The sequence below is a fragment of the Sinocyclocheilus grahami genome, unplaced genomic scaffold (genome assembly GCF_001515645.1).
Source record: "Sinocyclocheilus grahami isolate Dianchi unplaced genomic scaffold, SAMN03320097.WGS_v1.1 scaffold645.1, whole genome shotgun sequence".
Lineage (NCBI taxonomy): Eukaryota > Metazoa > Chordata > Actinopteri > Cypriniformes > Cyprinidae > Sinocyclocheilus > Sinocyclocheilus grahami.
This window is the reverse complement of record NW_015505824.1, coordinates 873,853-892,846: the sequence shown is the minus strand read 5'-3', so window position 1 is coordinate 892,846 and position 18,994 is coordinate 873,853. Positions and strand designations below refer to the sequence as shown.

At 37.1% G+C, this 18,994-nt stretch overlaps 2 protein-coding genes and 1 pseudogene across 6 annotated transcripts in view; all 3 read left to right on the top strand.

Annotated features, from left to right (window-relative positions):
- Positions 1-8,905, top strand: part of LOC107558442 (uncharacterized) — a 37,884-nt gene extending 28,979 nt beyond the window's left edge. For 4 of the 5 annotated variants that reach the window (XM_016242106.1, XM_016242105.1, XM_016242107.1 and 1 more), the window contains 12 exons: positions 576-2,678; positions 3,112-3,358; positions 3,453-3,607; positions 3,704-3,752; positions 3,988-4,503; positions 5,399-5,450; positions 5,665-5,708; positions 5,869-5,980; positions 6,685-6,784; positions 6,911-6,984; positions 7,194-7,308; positions 7,676-8,905. In XM_016242106.1, the coding sequence (XP_016097592.1) occupies positions 576-2,678; positions 3,112-3,358; positions 3,453-3,607; positions 3,704-3,752; positions 3,988-4,503; positions 5,399-5,450; positions 5,665-5,708; positions 5,869-5,980; positions 6,685-6,784; positions 6,911-6,984; positions 7,194-7,308; positions 7,676-7,766 (3,658 nt within the window). In that variant the 3' untranslated portion in view covers positions 7,767-8,905. The remainder of the gene's footprint in view (positions 1-575; positions 2,679-3,111; positions 3,359-3,452; positions 3,608-3,703; positions 3,753-3,987; positions 4,504-5,398; positions 5,451-5,664; positions 5,709-5,868; positions 5,981-6,684; positions 6,785-6,910; positions 6,985-7,193; positions 7,309-7,675) is intronic. The other variant, XR_001605478.1, reaches the window with a different exon arrangement.
- Positions 8,906-11,676: 2,771 nt separating this feature from the next.
- On the top strand, positions 11,677-15,563 carry LOC107558404 (tyrosine-protein kinase receptor UFO-like; annotated as a pseudogene).
- An 860-nt stretch (positions 15,564-16,423) lies between these two features.
- Positions 16,424-18,994, top strand: part of LOC107558403 (ras-related protein Rab-1A-like) — an 11,301-nt gene continuing 8,730 nt past the window's right edge. Inside the window, exon 1 of the mRNA XM_016242068.1 lies at positions 16,424-16,477. Coding sequence (XP_016097554.1) covers positions 16,424-16,477 — 54 coding nt within the window. The remainder of the gene's footprint in view (positions 16,478-18,994) is intronic.

Here is an 18,994-nt window from a genome sequence, read left to right as displayed (position 1 = left end):
CTAAGGTGCAGTGTGTACTTTCAGTGACTCTAGTGGCACCAAATGGAATTGCAGAAATATTGATTGTGTCCAGATATGCAACACTCCTGCTGCACTTTCATTTTAGCCGCTTCTTTCATTGTTTGGCCAGATGGGTTGTCCCGCCCCCAAACCATGGTATTGTAATGCAGAAAACAGAAGTTGAAATGCTTAAGCAGACTGAAACTATTTTGAAAACGCCACTGTTTTTACTTACTGTTGTACTGCTGTTACTATTGTGTTTGCAAATGAATCTGGGAAGAGAAATCATTTTAAAACAAAGAAATTACACACTTCACCTTGAAAGACATTTATTTGTTCAGCTAAGATTGTAAGCTGAGATCTTTTGTACTTTTATTACCAAATCCGCAGTTGCTGTGACTGGTTGCATGTTGTAAAGGTATGTGCAATTTCTGAAGGCAGAATTTCATGTAATGGTAAAGTTGCTTGCTTAAAAGGGTGTTTGACTGTGGTTTATAAGTGTGTCATGGGACAGTCAGTGCATTCATTATCTCAACAGAAAATAAATGTTGTGATACTGTATTTTTGTTCTTAAGGCCACAACATCATTTTGTCCAAGAAGTCTCTCTTTTCATCCAACGGACTAAGGACGAATTGCTGGATGAAGAGAAACCACCTTTGTCCTTACTGTCTTTAAAAAATTCTCATAACCCAAGAACTGTCACAGAACAGACCATTTCATGTTCAAAAGAACTTGTGCCACCAAGAAGGACTAAGAAGCAAGACATTCTTCAAGAGACAATTACGTTATCAACATCAATTTCCAATCCAGCTGAGCCAACTGCGCAGAGCGACAACTTCTGTGTCATAAAACAAGCTGATTATTATTCTCAGAATACATCACATAATGTACAGCCAGGTAGAGCACTCACTTCAGCTGCCACAGATAATGGTACATCTTTAGAAACAGATCGCTTGATGAATATACCTGTCCCACTGACAAGTGCTTCTTTTCCTGAAAATGTGGTAAAATTATCCAAAATTGAGATTTGTTCACCAGAACCCAAAGAGAACCCAACACCCAAAGAAATGATAGCATCATGTCAGAGCAACAGTGGAGAAAATGTTCCCCTAATGCCTCAAAAAGACACATTCAAACAATTACGTGCTCCTCAGAGGCGGAAGAGTAAAGCTCAAACCAGCAAAGGTGATGAAGCCAGTGGAGAGTTTGAAGAAAAGAGCACGCTGTCTACTGTCATCACTAATATGTCTCAGTCTGAAGACACAAGAAAGACTCAAGCTGGTGATCAATTGAATGTGAAAGATCAGGTACAACTGGATTTGAATGTTCCTGAGGTGTTGGAAGTGAAAATGCAAATCAAATGCACTGATCTTCCAGTCCCAATGCCACGTGTGAAGAAACGTCTCAGTGGATCTTTTACAGATTATATTCCTTCTCCTTCATCCACCCCTCTATCTGAAGCAGATCCCGATAACATTGTTCTTCAAACAGAAGACCATCAAGATTCAAGTCTGCCAGTCCCAATGCCACGTTCAAAAAAACATCTCAGCGGTTCTTTTCCAGATGATCTTCCAGCTCCTTCATCAACCCCTCCATCTCAAGCAGATTCAGACAACATTTTTCTCCAAACAGAAGACCGTCAATATTCAAGTCTTCCAGTCCCAATGCCACGTGTGAAGAAACGTCTCAGTGGTTCTTTTCCAGATGATCTTCCAACCCCTTCATCCACTCTTCCATCTCAAGCAGTTTCAGACAACATTTTTAACAAAACAGACGACCATCAAGATTCAAGTCTGCCAGTCCCAATGCCACGTTCAAAAAAACGTCTCAGTGGTTCTTTTCCAGATGATCTTCCAGCTCCTTCATCCAGCCCTTCCTCTCAAGCAGATTCAGACAACATTTTTCTCCAAACAGAAGACCATCAAGATTCATGTCTTCCAGTCCCAATGCCACGTGTGAAGAAACGTCTCAGTGGTTCTTTCCCAGATGATCTTCCAACCCCTTCATCCACTCTTCCATCTCAAGCAGGTTCAGACAACATTTTTAACAAAACAGAAGGCCATCAAAATTCAAGTCTGCCAGTGCCAATGCCACGTGTAAAGAAACGTCTCAGTGGTTCTTTTCCAGATGATCTCACTGTTCCCTCAAGTTGTCCACCACCTCCTGTAGATTTACTTGACATAGGAGTCCTTGAGGGAGGACCAAGTGAAACAAGCATGACCGTCCCGATTCCCCGCTCAGAGAAACTCAGTGACAAGTTCACTGATGAGAACCTTCCACGCTTACCTCAAGATTCTTACTCTGCAGTCTCAGAAGAAGGCAAGCTTCCTATCTCAGAAAATGAACAATGTTCTGTTGAAGTGGCTACACAGGTGAGGGCAGAAGCAGGGATAGAGAGTCTTGAGGATTCCACCACCTCAAGTGCCAATGAAGTAGAGCTAAACAGAAAAGGCATGGATGAGTCTTGTTTAGAACCTGTTGAGCAGATAGAAACTGATGTGACAGATATCAGTGAAAAACCCAAGACTGGTGCTCCGCTTGGTGAGCATTGTGAGGACAAAGGGGGAACAGGGCAACAAATTGAAAAATATCCAAGTATTGAGGAAGACATGAATGCTGTGCATTCTGGAGATGCTGAGGTTGTAGATGGCACAGGTGTTATCTTAGATGTGTGTAGGTAAGTTTTTGTAGATAAACTGTTGTCACATTTGTAGACATTACACATGCCCATTTTTATTTTAACGAGTGCAGTAATTGGTCACTAGAGGTGCTCTAACAGTCTTTCGACCAATAATACTGTTTCTTTGATTTTGGGTTTTCAAAAACAATTGATGTTTATGGTTAATTTACTCATTAAAGATTTGGCTTTTTAGGTTAAACTGTTTGTCTTTATGAAAAATGTACAAAATGTAAATTAAAAATAAATGATTATATATGATAAAGGTGAAGACATTGGTGCTTGTTTAATTTTGTTATGCATCTTGAAACTAAATATGAATTTCTTTTTAGGCTCGAGTGATAAATCTATAAGAGTTGAATAGCTTTTGCTATACTGGTTTATTTGAATGTAGAAATCAGTTTTGTTAATTTTTTTTTCTTCTTTCATCTAGACAAGCAGCAGCTGAAGATTCCAACAGTCTTCCTGTGCCAATGCCTCGCGTGAAGAAACGTTTAAGTGCCTCTTTCCCAGAAGACGTCTCCATTCCCAGTTCGTCATCAGCCAGTCAAAGTGAGGTTTCAGAAAAGCCCAATAATGAGCCCACAGTGCCTGTTTTTAATCAACGAAGAGCTGCAGCAGATGCCATAGACCTTCAGGGAAGTTCCACAGCTCACACATCACCAACCAGTGAAACAGAGGTTGCTAAATCCGCTGCTTTTTAATTATGTTGATTATATTACCATAGTGGCATCAATGAGCAGGTAGTTAATTTGTCTTTGCCTTCTATTCTAGATTGCGACCTTGGTGAATTCAAGTCAGTCTCTGTTGGAATGGTGCCAAAATGTCACACAAGGTTGCAAAGGCGTCCGGATATCAAACTTCAGCACCTCATGGAGAAATGGCCTCGCTTTCTGTGCCATCCTGCATCACTTCCATCCAGATAAAGTGTGGGTGTTTTTTATGTGGAAGAAGGCATTAAGCTCATTTCATAAATGTTACATGGGTTATGTATTTTGTTTATTTGTTTGTTATTCTGTCTTTAGGAATTATGAAATGCTGGATCCATATGACATTAAACGCAACAACAAGAAGGTGATCCACCCATTTTCAAATCAGATAATGACTTTTTTTCTTTTTTAATTTCCTTTGACTGTGATCTAATTGACTGACCCTATTTAATGTTGTTATATTTTAAGTCTAAACAGTATGTACAAGTTTTACTGTACAACAAAAATTACAAGGCCATTTTTGCTGTGCACTTGCCTTAATGATTATAACTCTGTGATCAGGAAATAGAAAAAATTTATATTTCCTTGTGTATTCATAGGCGTTTGATGGCTTTGCTGAACTGGGCATCTCTAGGTTGATAGAGCCCTCTGACATGGTGCTGCTGGCAGTGCCTGACAGGCTCATCGTGATGACGTATCTCAACCAGATCCGCACCTATTTCACGGGCCAGGAGCTCAGTGTCATACAGATCGAGAAGAACAGCAGCGAGTCCAGTTACGCTGTTGGTGAGAAGAGGGAGGAAGCCGACCCTGAAGCCGCTGTTCGCTACTGTGCCGAAAGGCTCCAGAGCAGCGGCATCACTCTAGAGACCAATGGTAGCTTCCCTGAAAAGGAAGTCAAGGGTGCTGGTGTTTTGGTGCCACCTCCAAGAACAAAGCGAGTGCAGGGCCCAAGCCAGGCTGGAGGATCAGGGGCCGCTCAGCCTCCAGTGGCACCACCCAGAAAGGCTTTTTCTCATCTCAAGGATGCAGACCTTGTTAAAAAGCGCAGATCCAAGCTGCGGGGAGAGTCACTGGATGAGCCTGAACCACACGAACAGCAGAGTGGTACAGAGGTAAAACATTTCAACCATAGTTTTTGAAAGAAGTTTCTTATGCTCACCAAGGCTGAATTTATTTGAACATTTGAATATATTTGAATATATAATTTATTCCTGTGATGGCAAAGCTGAATTTTCAGCAGCCATTATTCCAGTCTTCAGTGTCACATGATCCTTCAGAAATCATACATTCATTTTAAAATATATTCAAATAGAAAACAGTTATTTTATATTGTAATAATATTTCACGATATTAGTGTTTTTCTGTATTTTGGAATTATTAAATGCAGCCTTGGTGAGCATAAGAGACTTCTTTCAAAAACATTGAAAAAAATTGTAATTATACCAAACTTTTGACCAGTAATGTGATATTGAATGTTATTAGTCTTAAATTTAATAGTATGGTCAGTGCTTGAAGACTAGTTTGAAACACACACACAAAATTGTTAATAATAACTATAATGCATAAAGATAAATATTTTAAATGTTGTCTGTAATGTACCTTTAATATTATCACACAGCTGTCCAACCCTAAAAGAATATAATGAGTGAAATGTGAATTGTAAATGGCCTGTGCTCTCTTAAGTTTCATGTATTTTTCATGAAACTCATTTTAACCGAACCTGTACAGTATTCAGGATCATTATATAAACCTCAGGACCCGGCATGTGTGACTGTATTGGCGTGTTGTGATGGCCCTTGTTTACAGTGCAAAATGGATGTTTTTGAACGTGTGATTCATGTGTCACGAGAGAGATAATGTTTTTGGAACTGGGTTGTATTATGCAGAGCACTGTATTATTGTCTCCTTTGTGAGGATGATTATTTTAAAATGTTCTTATAACTGAGTTAACTTTATAAACAGTAGTATATTACTGAGCTGCCGTGTATTATAATGTTTTTTACCCAGGCTGCATCAGTCCAAGCAGACAGTGAAGCAGCCAAAGGAGGTTCAGAGTCACGTAAGAATTAACTCAAAACTCACCTTTCAAAGACTTTATGTTCAAAGACACTGACGTGTTAAATCCATAACTTATGCTGAACATATTTTCTGCAGAATAGAAGAAATTATGAAAATTATTTTTGGGTTGTACGTTATTGTAAACTGTTGTAAACTATTGCATGCATTTAAATGATCGGATTCAGACGTATTGTTCTTCTGTCTTGTTTGTGTAGAAAATGTAGAGAATGTTGGAGAGGCCACTGCAGGAGGGAATCAGGTCATTCAACGCTTTTCTATTTGTGGCTTGATGACTCAAGTCAGTTGAAATAATATGTAATAGTATTTTATAGTAAACTAACTCCAAACCAATATTTGATAGGGTTGTAAAATGCGTATATATGGGTGTGAGTATTTGCATGTGTATTGTGTATTTGCAGGATGGCAGCCAATATGTACTTAGTGAGATGCAGGCGCTGGAGGCTGAACAGAAGCAGATAGATCGCAGAGCAGACATTGTGGAGAGGAAACTGAGAAGACTTTTGGAATCTGGTAAATCACTGATTAAAGTAGTTTGAGAACCTATTTTTATCAAGCAACAAATGAAAGCTTACGCTTGAACTCTTGCATCCTGCCTCCCGTAATATATTAACCTATTAAATAAAGAAATAGTAGTGCTGGGCTGTATGACCGAAGTTCTGTATCATGTTTTTTTTAGGATTCTGGAGGTTTCATGGTTTGTCCCTGACTGTGCCTTTATATGAATCAGATTGCATGAAACAGTTCACGATCCAAACAAACATGCGACATTATAGTAGGAGCAGTTTTTGATGTAAAGTAGATTGTATAATTTCAAAATTGAAAGCAAAAACAGAATGGTCTGACCTTAGCTATGTGAAATTATGCTAAATAAAACAATCAGAAACAGAATATAACAGAAACTGCAGACGGGCTGCGTGAGAATGCAAATTCACTCTCTGACAGCAGGTGGCACTGTCTGTTGCTTAGCCACTTGTACTGGTATGCTGTTTTTTTTTAAATTCACACAAGGTGTGCATAATTCTAACCGTTTTTTTTTTTATTCACACCGTGTGCGTAATTCTAACCGGTTTACCATTTGAACCGTTATATCGCCCTGCACTAAATATACACACACATACATAGATCATAGATTATGATGCATTGTGCTAAGCAAATGACAATACAGTTCATTATGTATGTCGTGATGAAGTTGTGCTCTTATCGTACACTTACAGGTAGTGATCGTGTAGAAGAAGAGACACTGATTCAGGAGTGGTTTACCCTGGTCAACAAGAAGAACGCTTTGATCAGGAGACAAGACCATCTGCAGTCACTGTATGTCTTTTCACACTTATACTCACTTACTTTGTGTTTCACTGTACTCATTTAGATGATGACCTCTCATTTGAACAGTGGCTGATTTAAGATACATTGCTAATTATCATTCCTTCTGTGTGATAGACAAGAAGAGCAAGATTTGGAGAGGAGGTTTGAGCTGCTAAAGAAAGAGCTTCAAGATTTAATGGCTGTGGAAGGTACGACTGTTCTTACATAAATATATGTGAAATGGAGAACTATATCACTAGGAATTCCAGAAAATGCACACATGTAATTAGGAGCATATGCATGTGTTTTTACATATTAAAGATGTTTTGGCACTCATCAAGTAGTTTAATCAGTTGGGGCATGTGGCAATCTCTCATTATCCTCAAATTTTGGTCTTGCTTGTTTTGTAAAACTGAAGAATGGAAGAAAACCCAGGCCCATAAAACCAGAGAGCAGCTGTTGTTGCAGGAGCTGGTGTCTTTAGTCAACCAGAGAGACGAGCTTGTGCATGATATAGACGCCAAAGAGAGAGGGTGAGATTCATTCACATTACAAAATATACTCTATACTTTTTTTTAGACCAGAATTTAAATGTTTCTTGAGCAGCAAATCAGCATATTAGAATGATTTCTGAAAGACCATGTGACACTGGAGTAATGGCTGCTGAAAATTCAGCTTTGCATCACAGGAATAAATTACATTTTAAAATATATTCAAATTGAAAGCTGATATTTGAAATTATAATAATATTTCACAATAGTAGCCTTTCTCCTGTATTTTTGATCAAATAAATGCAGCCTTGGTGAGCATAAGAGTCTTACAGAAACATTCATTTCTATGGTCAACCACAACTGACTTACTCTCTTTTTCTTACTCTTTCTCTGTCATCTCATTCCCAAGGGCTCTTGAAGAGGACGAGAGGTTGGAGAGAGGACTAGAAATGAGGCGCAGGAAATATGGAAGTCGGAAAGAGAAGTGTGTGTTACAGTGAGGGATCCTGTGCACCTGCTTTTATACAGGACCGTCCCCCGTTAAACACTGTGCTGACGGACTAGTGAGGTGTGTGTGTGGACCATATCACAACAAATGACGAGGAGATTGTGACTAGATGAATTCTCAGTCCGTCTTCTTTTAGAGACATTTTTAGTTTCAGAACATTTGTCTGAAAAAGTGAAATAGACAGTTGTAATGGTCAGTTCTTGTTTGACATTTTCAGTAAAAAATCATATACATGTGGCCTTTGCAGTGTTATTACCTAATTTACCTTGTTTGTACAAGTTGGTTGCTGCAGTGATTTTATGGTATCTCAAAGATATGTAAAATAGTACAGTAGTACAGTAAAGTTTTCAGAGTATGAAAGAAGGAGCATTCAGTTTTAAATGACACTGCTGTGTTACAAGGAGATTATGTTCTGTTATGCAACCTAACAAGCAGACAAAACAGCACAAAAGCATGGGAGAAAATAAACATTTTTGCACAAAATTTCTCCATTAAGGCAACCTTTTAGTTATGGATATCGTTTGCACAATATGATCCCAATGATGCTTCTCCAAGTAATGTTACAGTGGTTGCCTGTTCTGTTTGAAGAGCCCTGCTTTAATGGCCATGCTCACACAGCAGCAGAATAGTTGTCAGTCCTGTATTTGAGTCCTTAATACGGTTACGTTCACGCACAGGGCGGTTATTTAGAGTGTTCTGTGCACGACTAAAATGCTCCGCTCTCCTCCCAAATATAAAAGCTGCTGTCAGTTCATGATGATTTGATGAATGAACTTGTGGCTCGATTGGACTCTTGTCGTGTCAGAAAGTGATAACACTTTCAGTTTTATGGACGTCGCCATTTTTTACATTTCTTTGGTCACTGTCGCTATGGTAACTGGTAAGGAATACGGGTTTGACTCCCGCTGCACATTCATACAGACAGTATCCGAGAAGCTACTGTAAGTTGCTGTGTGAATGTGACATTTCGAGACTCACACCTGTAAGTAAATGTGGTTGTCAATCCCAAAAAACTGACAGTGTGAACGTAGCCAATATCACAGAACATGGAAAATGCATAGAATCTGTCAAATAGAGTATGCGCATGAACTTTGAGTGTTAGCATTTTATTTTAAAATACCTGATTGAAAATGTATTTTTATTGTATTTATATAACATCTTTCATCCATGTATGGGACAGAATACAGACGCAAATTTACTCTCAGCAGTTCAGAAGAATGTGTGTGTGTGTGTGTGTGATAGCTATTTTGAGTGACTGGTTGTTTAGAGACTCAACTATTTGATTTGATATTATCTTTGGCCCTGTTTACACTGTTTGAAATGTCATTATTTGACAGTGAATTGCTTTTGGAAAGTCCTGATGTCAGCTAACACACTACAGCTGACATGTCTTTGGGAAATAAAATTGTTTTCAAATTCTTAATTGCATCCAACCTGGTGGTTGTTGAAGAGAAATGTACAATAGTGTGTGTTTACAAGTATTTAGCAGTTTTGTTTTAAAGGAAATATGTGGTCATCAGCAGTGCTGGGAGTAACGCATTACAAAAGTAACGATATTACAGTAGTGTATTACTTTTTGCTGTAACGCAGTAATATAATGCATTACTAATAAAATGTGGGTAATATTACTCGTTACAATCCCAGTAACGCAAGTTACAACAACATATTTTAACTCAAAATTAAGTGGTGAATTTACCAACACCGCAAAACAGCACCAGAGAAAACAAATCTGCGGGTAAAATAGTCTCTATTTCCTGTTGCTGGAATTTGGTTGAGATGACTGCGGAAACGGAGATGCGTTGTATCATGTGTGAACAATAGCCAGAGATATTGTCAAAACAACGCATCAAAAACCGCATGACGCGCTGTGAGGATAATTACAATTTAGGCTATTAGCTTACTCCTTATTGAAAATGTATTTACTTATTGTTTTTAAAAAGTTTTTTTTTTAACAGGTCTATTAATTTATACAATTGTCTCTCGTTGTACAATATGCGCCATTAATGCAGCGTTAGAACGCGCAGTCAGTTTTTTTACTTTCACTTTCTCTAAAGTGAATTGACATAAATCTTGCGCACAGTTTGCGCATTGCTTGCTTGTGTAGCTTGACCCCTCCCCATAATATCAATTGTTTGGCCACATATTAGGCAATTTTTATTATTTATTTATTATGATTATAATTATTTAGTTTTTTAATGTTTATTTTTCAGTGTTAATGAAAGTGACACCAAAAAAACAGGAACATATAGGAAATCCTGGGGGTATTTTTGTTTATAATTTTATGCTATATAGACCTACCACATTATCCTCCACTGGATGTGAGCAGCAATAAACTACATTTTGGCATTTTATAATACTTCTGTGGATATTTTGGTGGAAGTAACTCAAAAGTAGTGTAACGCATTACAATTTGTAGGGCATTTCCATCCTATAATAGAAGCACACTCCTCAGTCTTACCTCTGATTGCACTATAAAAAATAAGTGTAATTTTTACTGTACAATTTTGTAAAAACGCTACGAAAAAAGCTGTTAACAGTAAGTTCCCGTACTATATACAGGGACACTTCATGTAATTTTACAGTAAAATGCTGTTAATTTGACAGTTTTTAGAAGTAAAATTACATGAAGTGTCCCTGTATATAGTACGGGAACTTACTGTTAACCTATTAACAGTTTTTTTGTAGCGTTTTTACAAAATTTTACAGTAAAAATTACACTTATTTTTTACAGTGCAATCAGAGGTAAGACTGAGGAGTGTGCTTCTATTATAGGATGGAAATGTAATAAACCACTATAAAAGTGCGTTTAATTTCAGACGAAATCTTTGATTCAAGTAAACAGCGCAGCCTACTACTCTCAGCATCAAAAGCTGTTAAGTGGCAGTTTCTTTAATATAATAATCACACATTAAAGTCTTTGTGTTCCACATGAATACAAACAATGACTTTAACAAAGAAAGTCTGTTACCTAAAGTTTATTATGTTTAATAATAGGCTAGATATTTTCTTAAAAAAAAAAAAAGGTTAATTCATTGATCCATTTCCCAGAATTAGCAGTGTTCATAATTACATTTTTATTATTAATTGTTTATTTGATATAAATACACTATTGTTCAAACGTTTTTGAAGAAAGTCTCTTATAAGAGTTCGGTAAAACAGTGTTTGAGAAACCGGGGGGGGGAGGGAATCCTATATTTTGTTTCTATCTATGTTTTTATTAAATTTTTTAATTAATATTTTAAAGTGGCAATTTAGTACTGTGATAGCGTCAAATTAACAGCATTTAGAAGTAAAATTACATGAAGTGTCCCTGTATATAGTACGGGAACTTACTGTTAACAGTTTTTTTCATAGCGTTTTTACAAAATTTTACAGTAAAAATTACACTTATTTTTTACAGGGGGGGGAATCCTATATTTTGTTTCTATTTATGTTTTTATTAAATTTTTTAATTAATATTTTAAAGTGGCAATTTAGTACTGTGATAGCAAATCTGAATTTTCAGCATCATTATCCAGTCTTCAGTGTCACATGATCCTTCAGAAATCATTCTAATATGCTGATTTGCTGATCAAGAAACATTTCTTATTATTATCAATGTTGAAAACAGCTGTCCTGCTTAATATTTCTGTGGAAACCGTGATACATTTTTTGTAGAAATGTAGAAATTTCAACAGCGTTTATGTATAACATTATAACATTACATGTTTTATAGCATTATAAATGTCTTTAATGTTATTTTCTTTTAATCAATTTAATGCTTTCTTGCTGAAAAAAAAACGTATAGTCTACTCTTAAAAAAAATAGTTATACAGATAATAAACAAATAAAACAGGTTAACAGATGTATTGTTTAATACTGGTAAATTTGAATAATTAACATTTGAATAATGAATCAAAATAATGATTTGCTTCTCTTTTGGTCAATGTAAGTGGAAGGAAGCATGAATGCAGCTTGGAAAGGACTATGCACACGCTGTCTACCAAGCTTGTAACCCGGAATTGAATAAGGATCCCAAAACATTATGGACCAACTGGATCCCTAAACAAGATGCCCAAGAGCTTCTACTGCACCTACGTTTTGCCCAAGAGGACCAGGAGCCTCTTTATATCTATGTAATATATCCACAAAAAATGTGGATATATTAACTTTGTGAGAATTATTCTGACTTCTGATAGCAGGCCCTCGGACATTTTGAGATACATGTGATATTTTAATACATTTTAAATTTTTAGTTACTTAAAAAGTACATTATTCTCGACCCTCACTCTCCATTTTTACCATGTCTCTGTCTCTGTCAGGCTCAGTTGAGATGTTGGAAGGGATGAGTGAAAGGCTGCTGTGTGATCTTAGAGATGTGATGGGGGAACGTACAAAGTTGACAATGGGCCAGAAGCTTGGAAAAGGTATAAACAAACTGTCACACTGATCTTTTTTTTATGGGTCTTGCAAATTTGTCTGCACAGAAAAAAAAAACATACTTTTGAAAAGGTTGAAATGCATCCATTATTTTTTATTGGAGAGTCCTGTTTTAAAAAATGAATCCAGTTTCCACAAAAATATCAACATTGATAATAATATGAAATGTTTCTTGAGGAGCAAATCAGCATATTAGAAAGAGCACGTGACAACGAAGACTGGAGTAATGATGCTGAAGCTTTGCCATCAGAGGAATAAATTACATAATATATATAAAATGTTTACAAAAAAATCTCTTTTAAAATATACAATTTTAAAACAATATCAAATGTAAAAATATATTCCATAAAATTAAAACATATTCAAATAGAAAACAACAACAAAAAAAGATTATACCGATCCAAACTTTTGATTGGTAGTGTACGCTTTCCCATACACAGTACATTCAAATACATTTTAGACAAAATTGTGTACTTAATATACATTTTTTAAATAATAAATAGGAAATTTTATATAGATGTATATGAATATAAGCATGCATAACCTAAATTGGTATTTGGAAATTGTATGCATATGTTACCCATACATGAAGTGATCATTTAATAGCTGTTTTAAAATTATATTAAGTAATTTTAAAAAAGGTATAATTTAATAAGGAATAATTTGACTGAAAACAGTATTTTGATTGTCATTTTGCATTCTGCAAATCTGCAGGAGAATTTGGGGTCGTCTACGAGGGCATATTTTCCCCTCAAAGAGGACAAGACATCAGAGTGGCAGTAAAAACATTTCAAGCTATATAGTGTATATAATGCAGAGAGCAAGTGACAGTAAAATATACGATTCTGATAAGTTAAAAAGTATGATCTTAATCTAGAATTAAGTACTAGCTTGAGACAATGCAATTTACACAGTTAATTAAATCAACCGCTTTCTTGCTGTAATGCCATTAAATATCCTGTTGAATTGTAGATGTAGTCCCCAGTAAAGAAGATCTGGAGTCCTCCCTCAAAGAGGCAGAAATTATGAAGCATTTTGATCATGTGAGTGTAGTTAAATTGCTTGGTATGTCTCCCCTGAATGAAATTATTATTTCATGTTTGAAATCTAGGCTAAAATGTATAATTTATATCAAGTTGGAGTGGAATATTTTGAATAACCTGATTTCAAAGGGCACAGACGTTTCCATGGCAACCGGTCATCTGTGGCCTGTATAGGCCTGTCCAAGTGCAAAGTGTGAACTTCCACAAGTTCCCCTGGTGATGCCTGTAGCTGCATATTAACAGTGGGATACGCTTGACTTTTACCTCCTGCTTGTCTTTGACCTGCATAATTATGGGGGGCTGTACCACTGTAAGAATTAAATGGATCATAGCAACTGTAATGTGTAATAATGGAATTGGCATCTTCCCAATATTATGATGTTCAGCAGTCATCAGGTTTGTAATGCAAATAGTTTTTTCAGTTTACTGCACTATGTTATTCTTTTAGTCATTTAGTCATCATTTACCTTCCACGTTGCAAGATAAGGTGGATAAGGCAGTATTATAATTTAATTGACCATCATGGATAAATGCTGCTGACAGACGATAAGGCAGGGGTCACCAAACTCACTCCTGCAGGGCAGGTGTCCTGCAGAGTTTAGCTCCAACGATAATCAAACACACCTGAACCAGCTAATCAAGCTCTTACTAGGTATACTTAAAACTTCCAGGCCGGTGTGTTGAGGCAATTTGGAGCTAAACTCTGGAGGACACCGGCCCTCCAGGAGGACAGAGGTTGGAGACCCCTGATATAAGGTTATTTATGTCCACCAGGGGTCGCACTAGAGCGGGATCCGGAGTCCTCCATCCATGTACTGCTTGTTATTCTTCCATTCATGAAACATGGAGATCTACACAGCTTCCTCAAAGCGACCCGCTATGGTGATGTTCCCATGGTTGGGGGATGATCTACATGTCTGTGTGGCTGACTTTGGCCTGTCTAAGAAGATCTATTCCAGTAACTACTATAGGCAGAAGAATATGGATGTTAACATGCCTGTAAGGAGGATGGCCATAGAGAGTCTGTCTGACTTCTTCTATACCACCAAGAGTGATGTGGTCAGTCCAATTTATGCTTCTAATACAGTATTTATACAGTACTTGTCAACAGTGTAATTCAGAGAATTGTTGTAAAATGCATCACTGTTTTTTCATAAGTTCAATTTGTATAATTACAAATACACTGGTGAAACTCCCAACACCTGTCAAATCAGAAGAAAAACAGTTTTTGCGCATAGAACATTGAGCACATTTCTGGCCCCAATTTTCATAACCTTACTGCAAAGTAAATAATAATAAAAACAAAATAAATAAAAAATGAACATTTGCTGAAATTTCACTTGCTCACCAATGCGTCTTCTGCAGTGAATGGGTGCCGTCAGAATGAGAGTCCAACCAGCTGATAAAAACATTATAGTAATCAACACAACTCCAATCCATCAACATCAATTCGTGAGGTTGAAAGCTGTGTGTCAAATCACTGAGACATCATTGAGATATTTTTAACTTCAAACCATTGGTTCAGGCTAAAATACGAGTTCTCTATCTATAATGTTGCCTTCTCCAGTAAAAATGTGTCTCGTCTAAATCAGGAGGGAAATGTTTCTTATCAATATGCAGTTTTTCCACTGGTAGCAAGTGATGCAATGATACATTTCTTCAAATCTGATCTGATAGAGAAACAAACACATCTACATTATGTTATGTTTTTTAGCAAATTTTCATTTTTGGGGGTTGAACTATTCCTTTAATAAGAATCTAATTAGAATCATCAATGAGAATAATAAGAGATAAAAAAAAAAAAACTCAAACATTCAGTAAAACGCAAACTGTTTGGGTGGAAATGGTCCTAAAAATAGCTAATTGGTGGGTTTTTGTTAAATGTGAGCCAAAATTATCACAATTAAAAGAACCAAAGACTTAAACTACTTCAGTCTGTGTGCATTGAATTTATTTAATACACGAGTTTCACAATTTTAGTTGAATTACTGAAATAAATTAACTTTTCCACGACATTCTAATTTATTGAGATGCACCTGTACATTTTTTGTTTTTGTCTGTGGGAAAAATATGACCCGGATATGTTTTTTATGAGATTTACCCACCAACAAACTTAAATCAATTTGATTTATTCCTCATGTCTCACAGTGGTCTTTTGGAATAAAGAGATCACATCCAGAGGGAAGATACCTTATCCCGGTATCTCTGGTCATGAGCTTCTGGACTTCCTGGAAAGTATTATGATGAGATTTCAGTTCAAACAAATGACAAAAAATTACACTATAGAAAATGTTGCATATACAGTGTTTTCCTTGCTAGAAGTATAAGAGAGAACTTTTCATCCTTTGTGATTCATATCTTTATTTTTCAACTTTTTTTCTACACTGTAAATTTGGTAAAGTTGTATATCAGAGAATTCAAATGTCGGGAGGTTTGGAAAATGCCAGACATCGCCATTTAAAAAATATGAATGAATTGCTTTTAAATAGTTACTTGTTGTTAAACAGCTCAGGAAATTTTCATTGACCTCAAAGCACAGCGTGATTTTTTTTATTGTACAAGAAATTAATTTTCTTCTGGAGGGGACAACAGACACTACAGGTGAATAGGGTGAAAAAAAGTCAATAGCACATTTTTTAATGATTTTGAAATTAGAAAATTGAGATATTTCTTTGGAATTTTGCAAGCTAGTACTCTTATTATTACATATATTTTTATTTTTTATTGTTACTTACAAAGCATCGTCTTGCTTTGATTTTTTTATATGATTCTCATGCTACAAACACTACAGTACAATGACGCTGGGTGTATATATATATATATATATAGTTCATAAGCTTATTTGATTAGTTGAGGGTTGTTTTTTTAATTTTTTTATTGCATATTAACACATACAACAGTAAGAGAAATACAACTTTGCATATAAATGCCATCAGTACACAAGATTACAAGTAAAATAAAAAATTAGCCAGAGGAAGAAAGAAAACATAAAATAAATAAATAAATAAAACAACTAAAATAATGAAGACGGTACAGTTTACTGGTCTATTTCAAATGTGCAGATAATGGTAGAAGTCCTGAGAGCTTTTTTTGTTTTACATTTATATACCATATTACAGTATTGTTTAAATTCGTTGATAAAATTAAAAAAATGTGGTTTACCACCCGACCACTTCATTTTGTGTACATGAAGCTTCCCCATGACAAGCTCAGTCGAGGGCTGTGTCTGAGAGAGCAGTCCGTAATGCCACGTCCTCTGATGTCACTGCCGCACCTGCGCAGCCATCTTGTGCTTCGAGCGAGGGGCAGATCGAGAACAGACAAGACAAGACAAGCAGAACAGAATAACAGTGTTTTGCGTTATATGGTCAGTAATGTCCGTCAAGTGACTGAATCCAACGAGAAGACAGCACTGAGGCGGTAAACCAGAGAAAGTCATCCTCTTCACCATCGCCTCTGCTCGCAGAGAAGACTCCGGTCGCTTGCTGAACCCAACGACAACGACACAAACACACCATGAATCCGGAATAGTGAGTATTTGTCGCCCAGACTTGTGTGGCGGATGTCAGTGTTTGTAAAGTCGCGAAGCGTTAGTGTGAGTAGCTTTGTCTAACGTTAGCTAGCCTGAACGGCTAACGACGTCCGGAACTAACTGCGAAATTCAAAGGATGTTTGCTTAACGTTACTCGGCGTCTATTAGACGGGTTCTTACTATAACTGGCAGCATTGTTCACCATTCAACGTTTAAAGCGTGTAACTGTCGTTATTTGGTGTTTATAGCACACAATGTTAGCATTTGCCGTGTCGCGTGACGTCATCGCGTTGCGTCGGCGTGACGTCATCTTGCGTTGAGCGCAGATCGTGTGCTTTGCGTGCACGCACACGCGTTCTGAACCATTGCGAGGTATTCAAGTGTCATGTGGTTTTTATTAGGCCTGGGAATTGAAAGCCAGTGTTACAGCTGGAAGAGGTCACGGGAAGAGGCTTTTTGTTTTCTTTAGTTGCGTGCGGGCAGCTTACAAGTCTGTATACATACTTATGTTATGAATATTGCATGAATGTCTAGTAACCGAAATTGATTACTTGTCATAACCACCAGCAATGCTTTAAATGCGTCTGTTTCACTGGCAGCAAAGAACACAAACATGTTTCAAACTCTCCCTGTTTGCCATTGGTCAGTTAAGCAGGTAGTCCCGCCCTATACTCGTGCCATTGGTTGAGCCAGTGTTTATATGTCGGACCCTATCAGGATACCCAAACAAACAGATTTCACTTCCTTTCTGTGTTGTAAATGGCAAAGCCTTACACTTTAAAATGTCAGTTTATAAGTGTACATCCTTCGTTTAGCTAAACTGTTTATGTATCCGCATTGCCGATTACCAAACTCACTAATATCCAGTTTATGGTGTTGTTTTTATTGCAAAAAGTGTTTGATTAAATTCACTTGTCAAAACAGGGAACTGAATGCTAAAACGCTTTGATATTGAGGTTTCTCTTATTGCTACAAAAAGCAGGTTATGTGACATACCCAGGTATGTTTGAGGATAAGCGAGCGGATAACCTCAGCTTTCGCTTCCAAAATCAGAGGTAACTTTCAGGGTATGTAAGTAACCATAGCAACTTGCTCTCTGAAGATAACCTGCTCTGGAGCAGGTAATGTTCCAGGGTTAGTTCACTTCAGCGCTATCAGCATGCTTAATCAGGAACATACTCTGAGTTGAATGAACTTACTCCCGGACGCGTTTTTGGAACCACATACCTCGAGTAAGCAAGGTTTGGGGTTAATCAACCGAGAGTTCTGGGTTTAACAGATGGTAAGTTAACCGTGCTTTCTGGAATACACCCCTGTTGATTTTCTCTTGACACATGCGAGCACGCTGTGTATCATCAGCATGCTCAGAGTCATGATTGCTTCACAACTGTTGTGTGATGCAACATTTCTCAGCTTGTCTAATGTTAGTACTTGAATTCAGAAACCAGAGTAGGTCCTTCATTGCGACAGTCATTCGTTGCGCTGGAATAAGGCTCAGCTGTATTTTGAGCTGGTGGCAGGGGGGACTTTGTTTATGCAGATTTTGTTTTTAGCCTACTTCACCATCACCGTGAAGCAGATTCCTGGCTGTTGGTAGGAAGTGGCAGCTGATTTTAGAACTTGTTTACAAACCAGTTAACATTTTAGCAATACTAATGCCAACTTTTTTTTTTTTTAGATCTGTGTAACCTCTGATAACCAGGTGTGATGTGCTATATGATTAGTTCAATAGTAATACTATGTGATGTAGTGTCATTGATATATTAAAGGGGTCATATGATGTTGCTAAAAATTGTGTATTTGGTGTAATTAAATGTTTATGCGGTTTAAGGTTCAAAAAACACATTATTTTCCACATACTGTACATTATTGTTTCTCCTCTATGCCCCGCCTTTCTGAAACGTGTCGATTTTTACAAAGCTCATCGGTCTGAAAAGCGAGGTGTGCTCTGATTGGCCAGCTATCCAGTGCTTTGTGATTGGCCGAATGCCTTAAGCGTGTGACAGAAATGTTACGCCCCTACCATACTGTGATGCCGTGTCCCGGGCGGAGCGACGAGACAAAAACATTAAAACCCATTATAAAAGAGGCATTTGTTGCATCCAGTGGGGACATAATTATGGATTATAATGACTTATACTGTCTTTTTATGCCTTGCGTTGCGTATCGCGCCGCGTAAACATAAAACCATGTTTGCATTTGTGATTGGAGAAATGACAAACATCT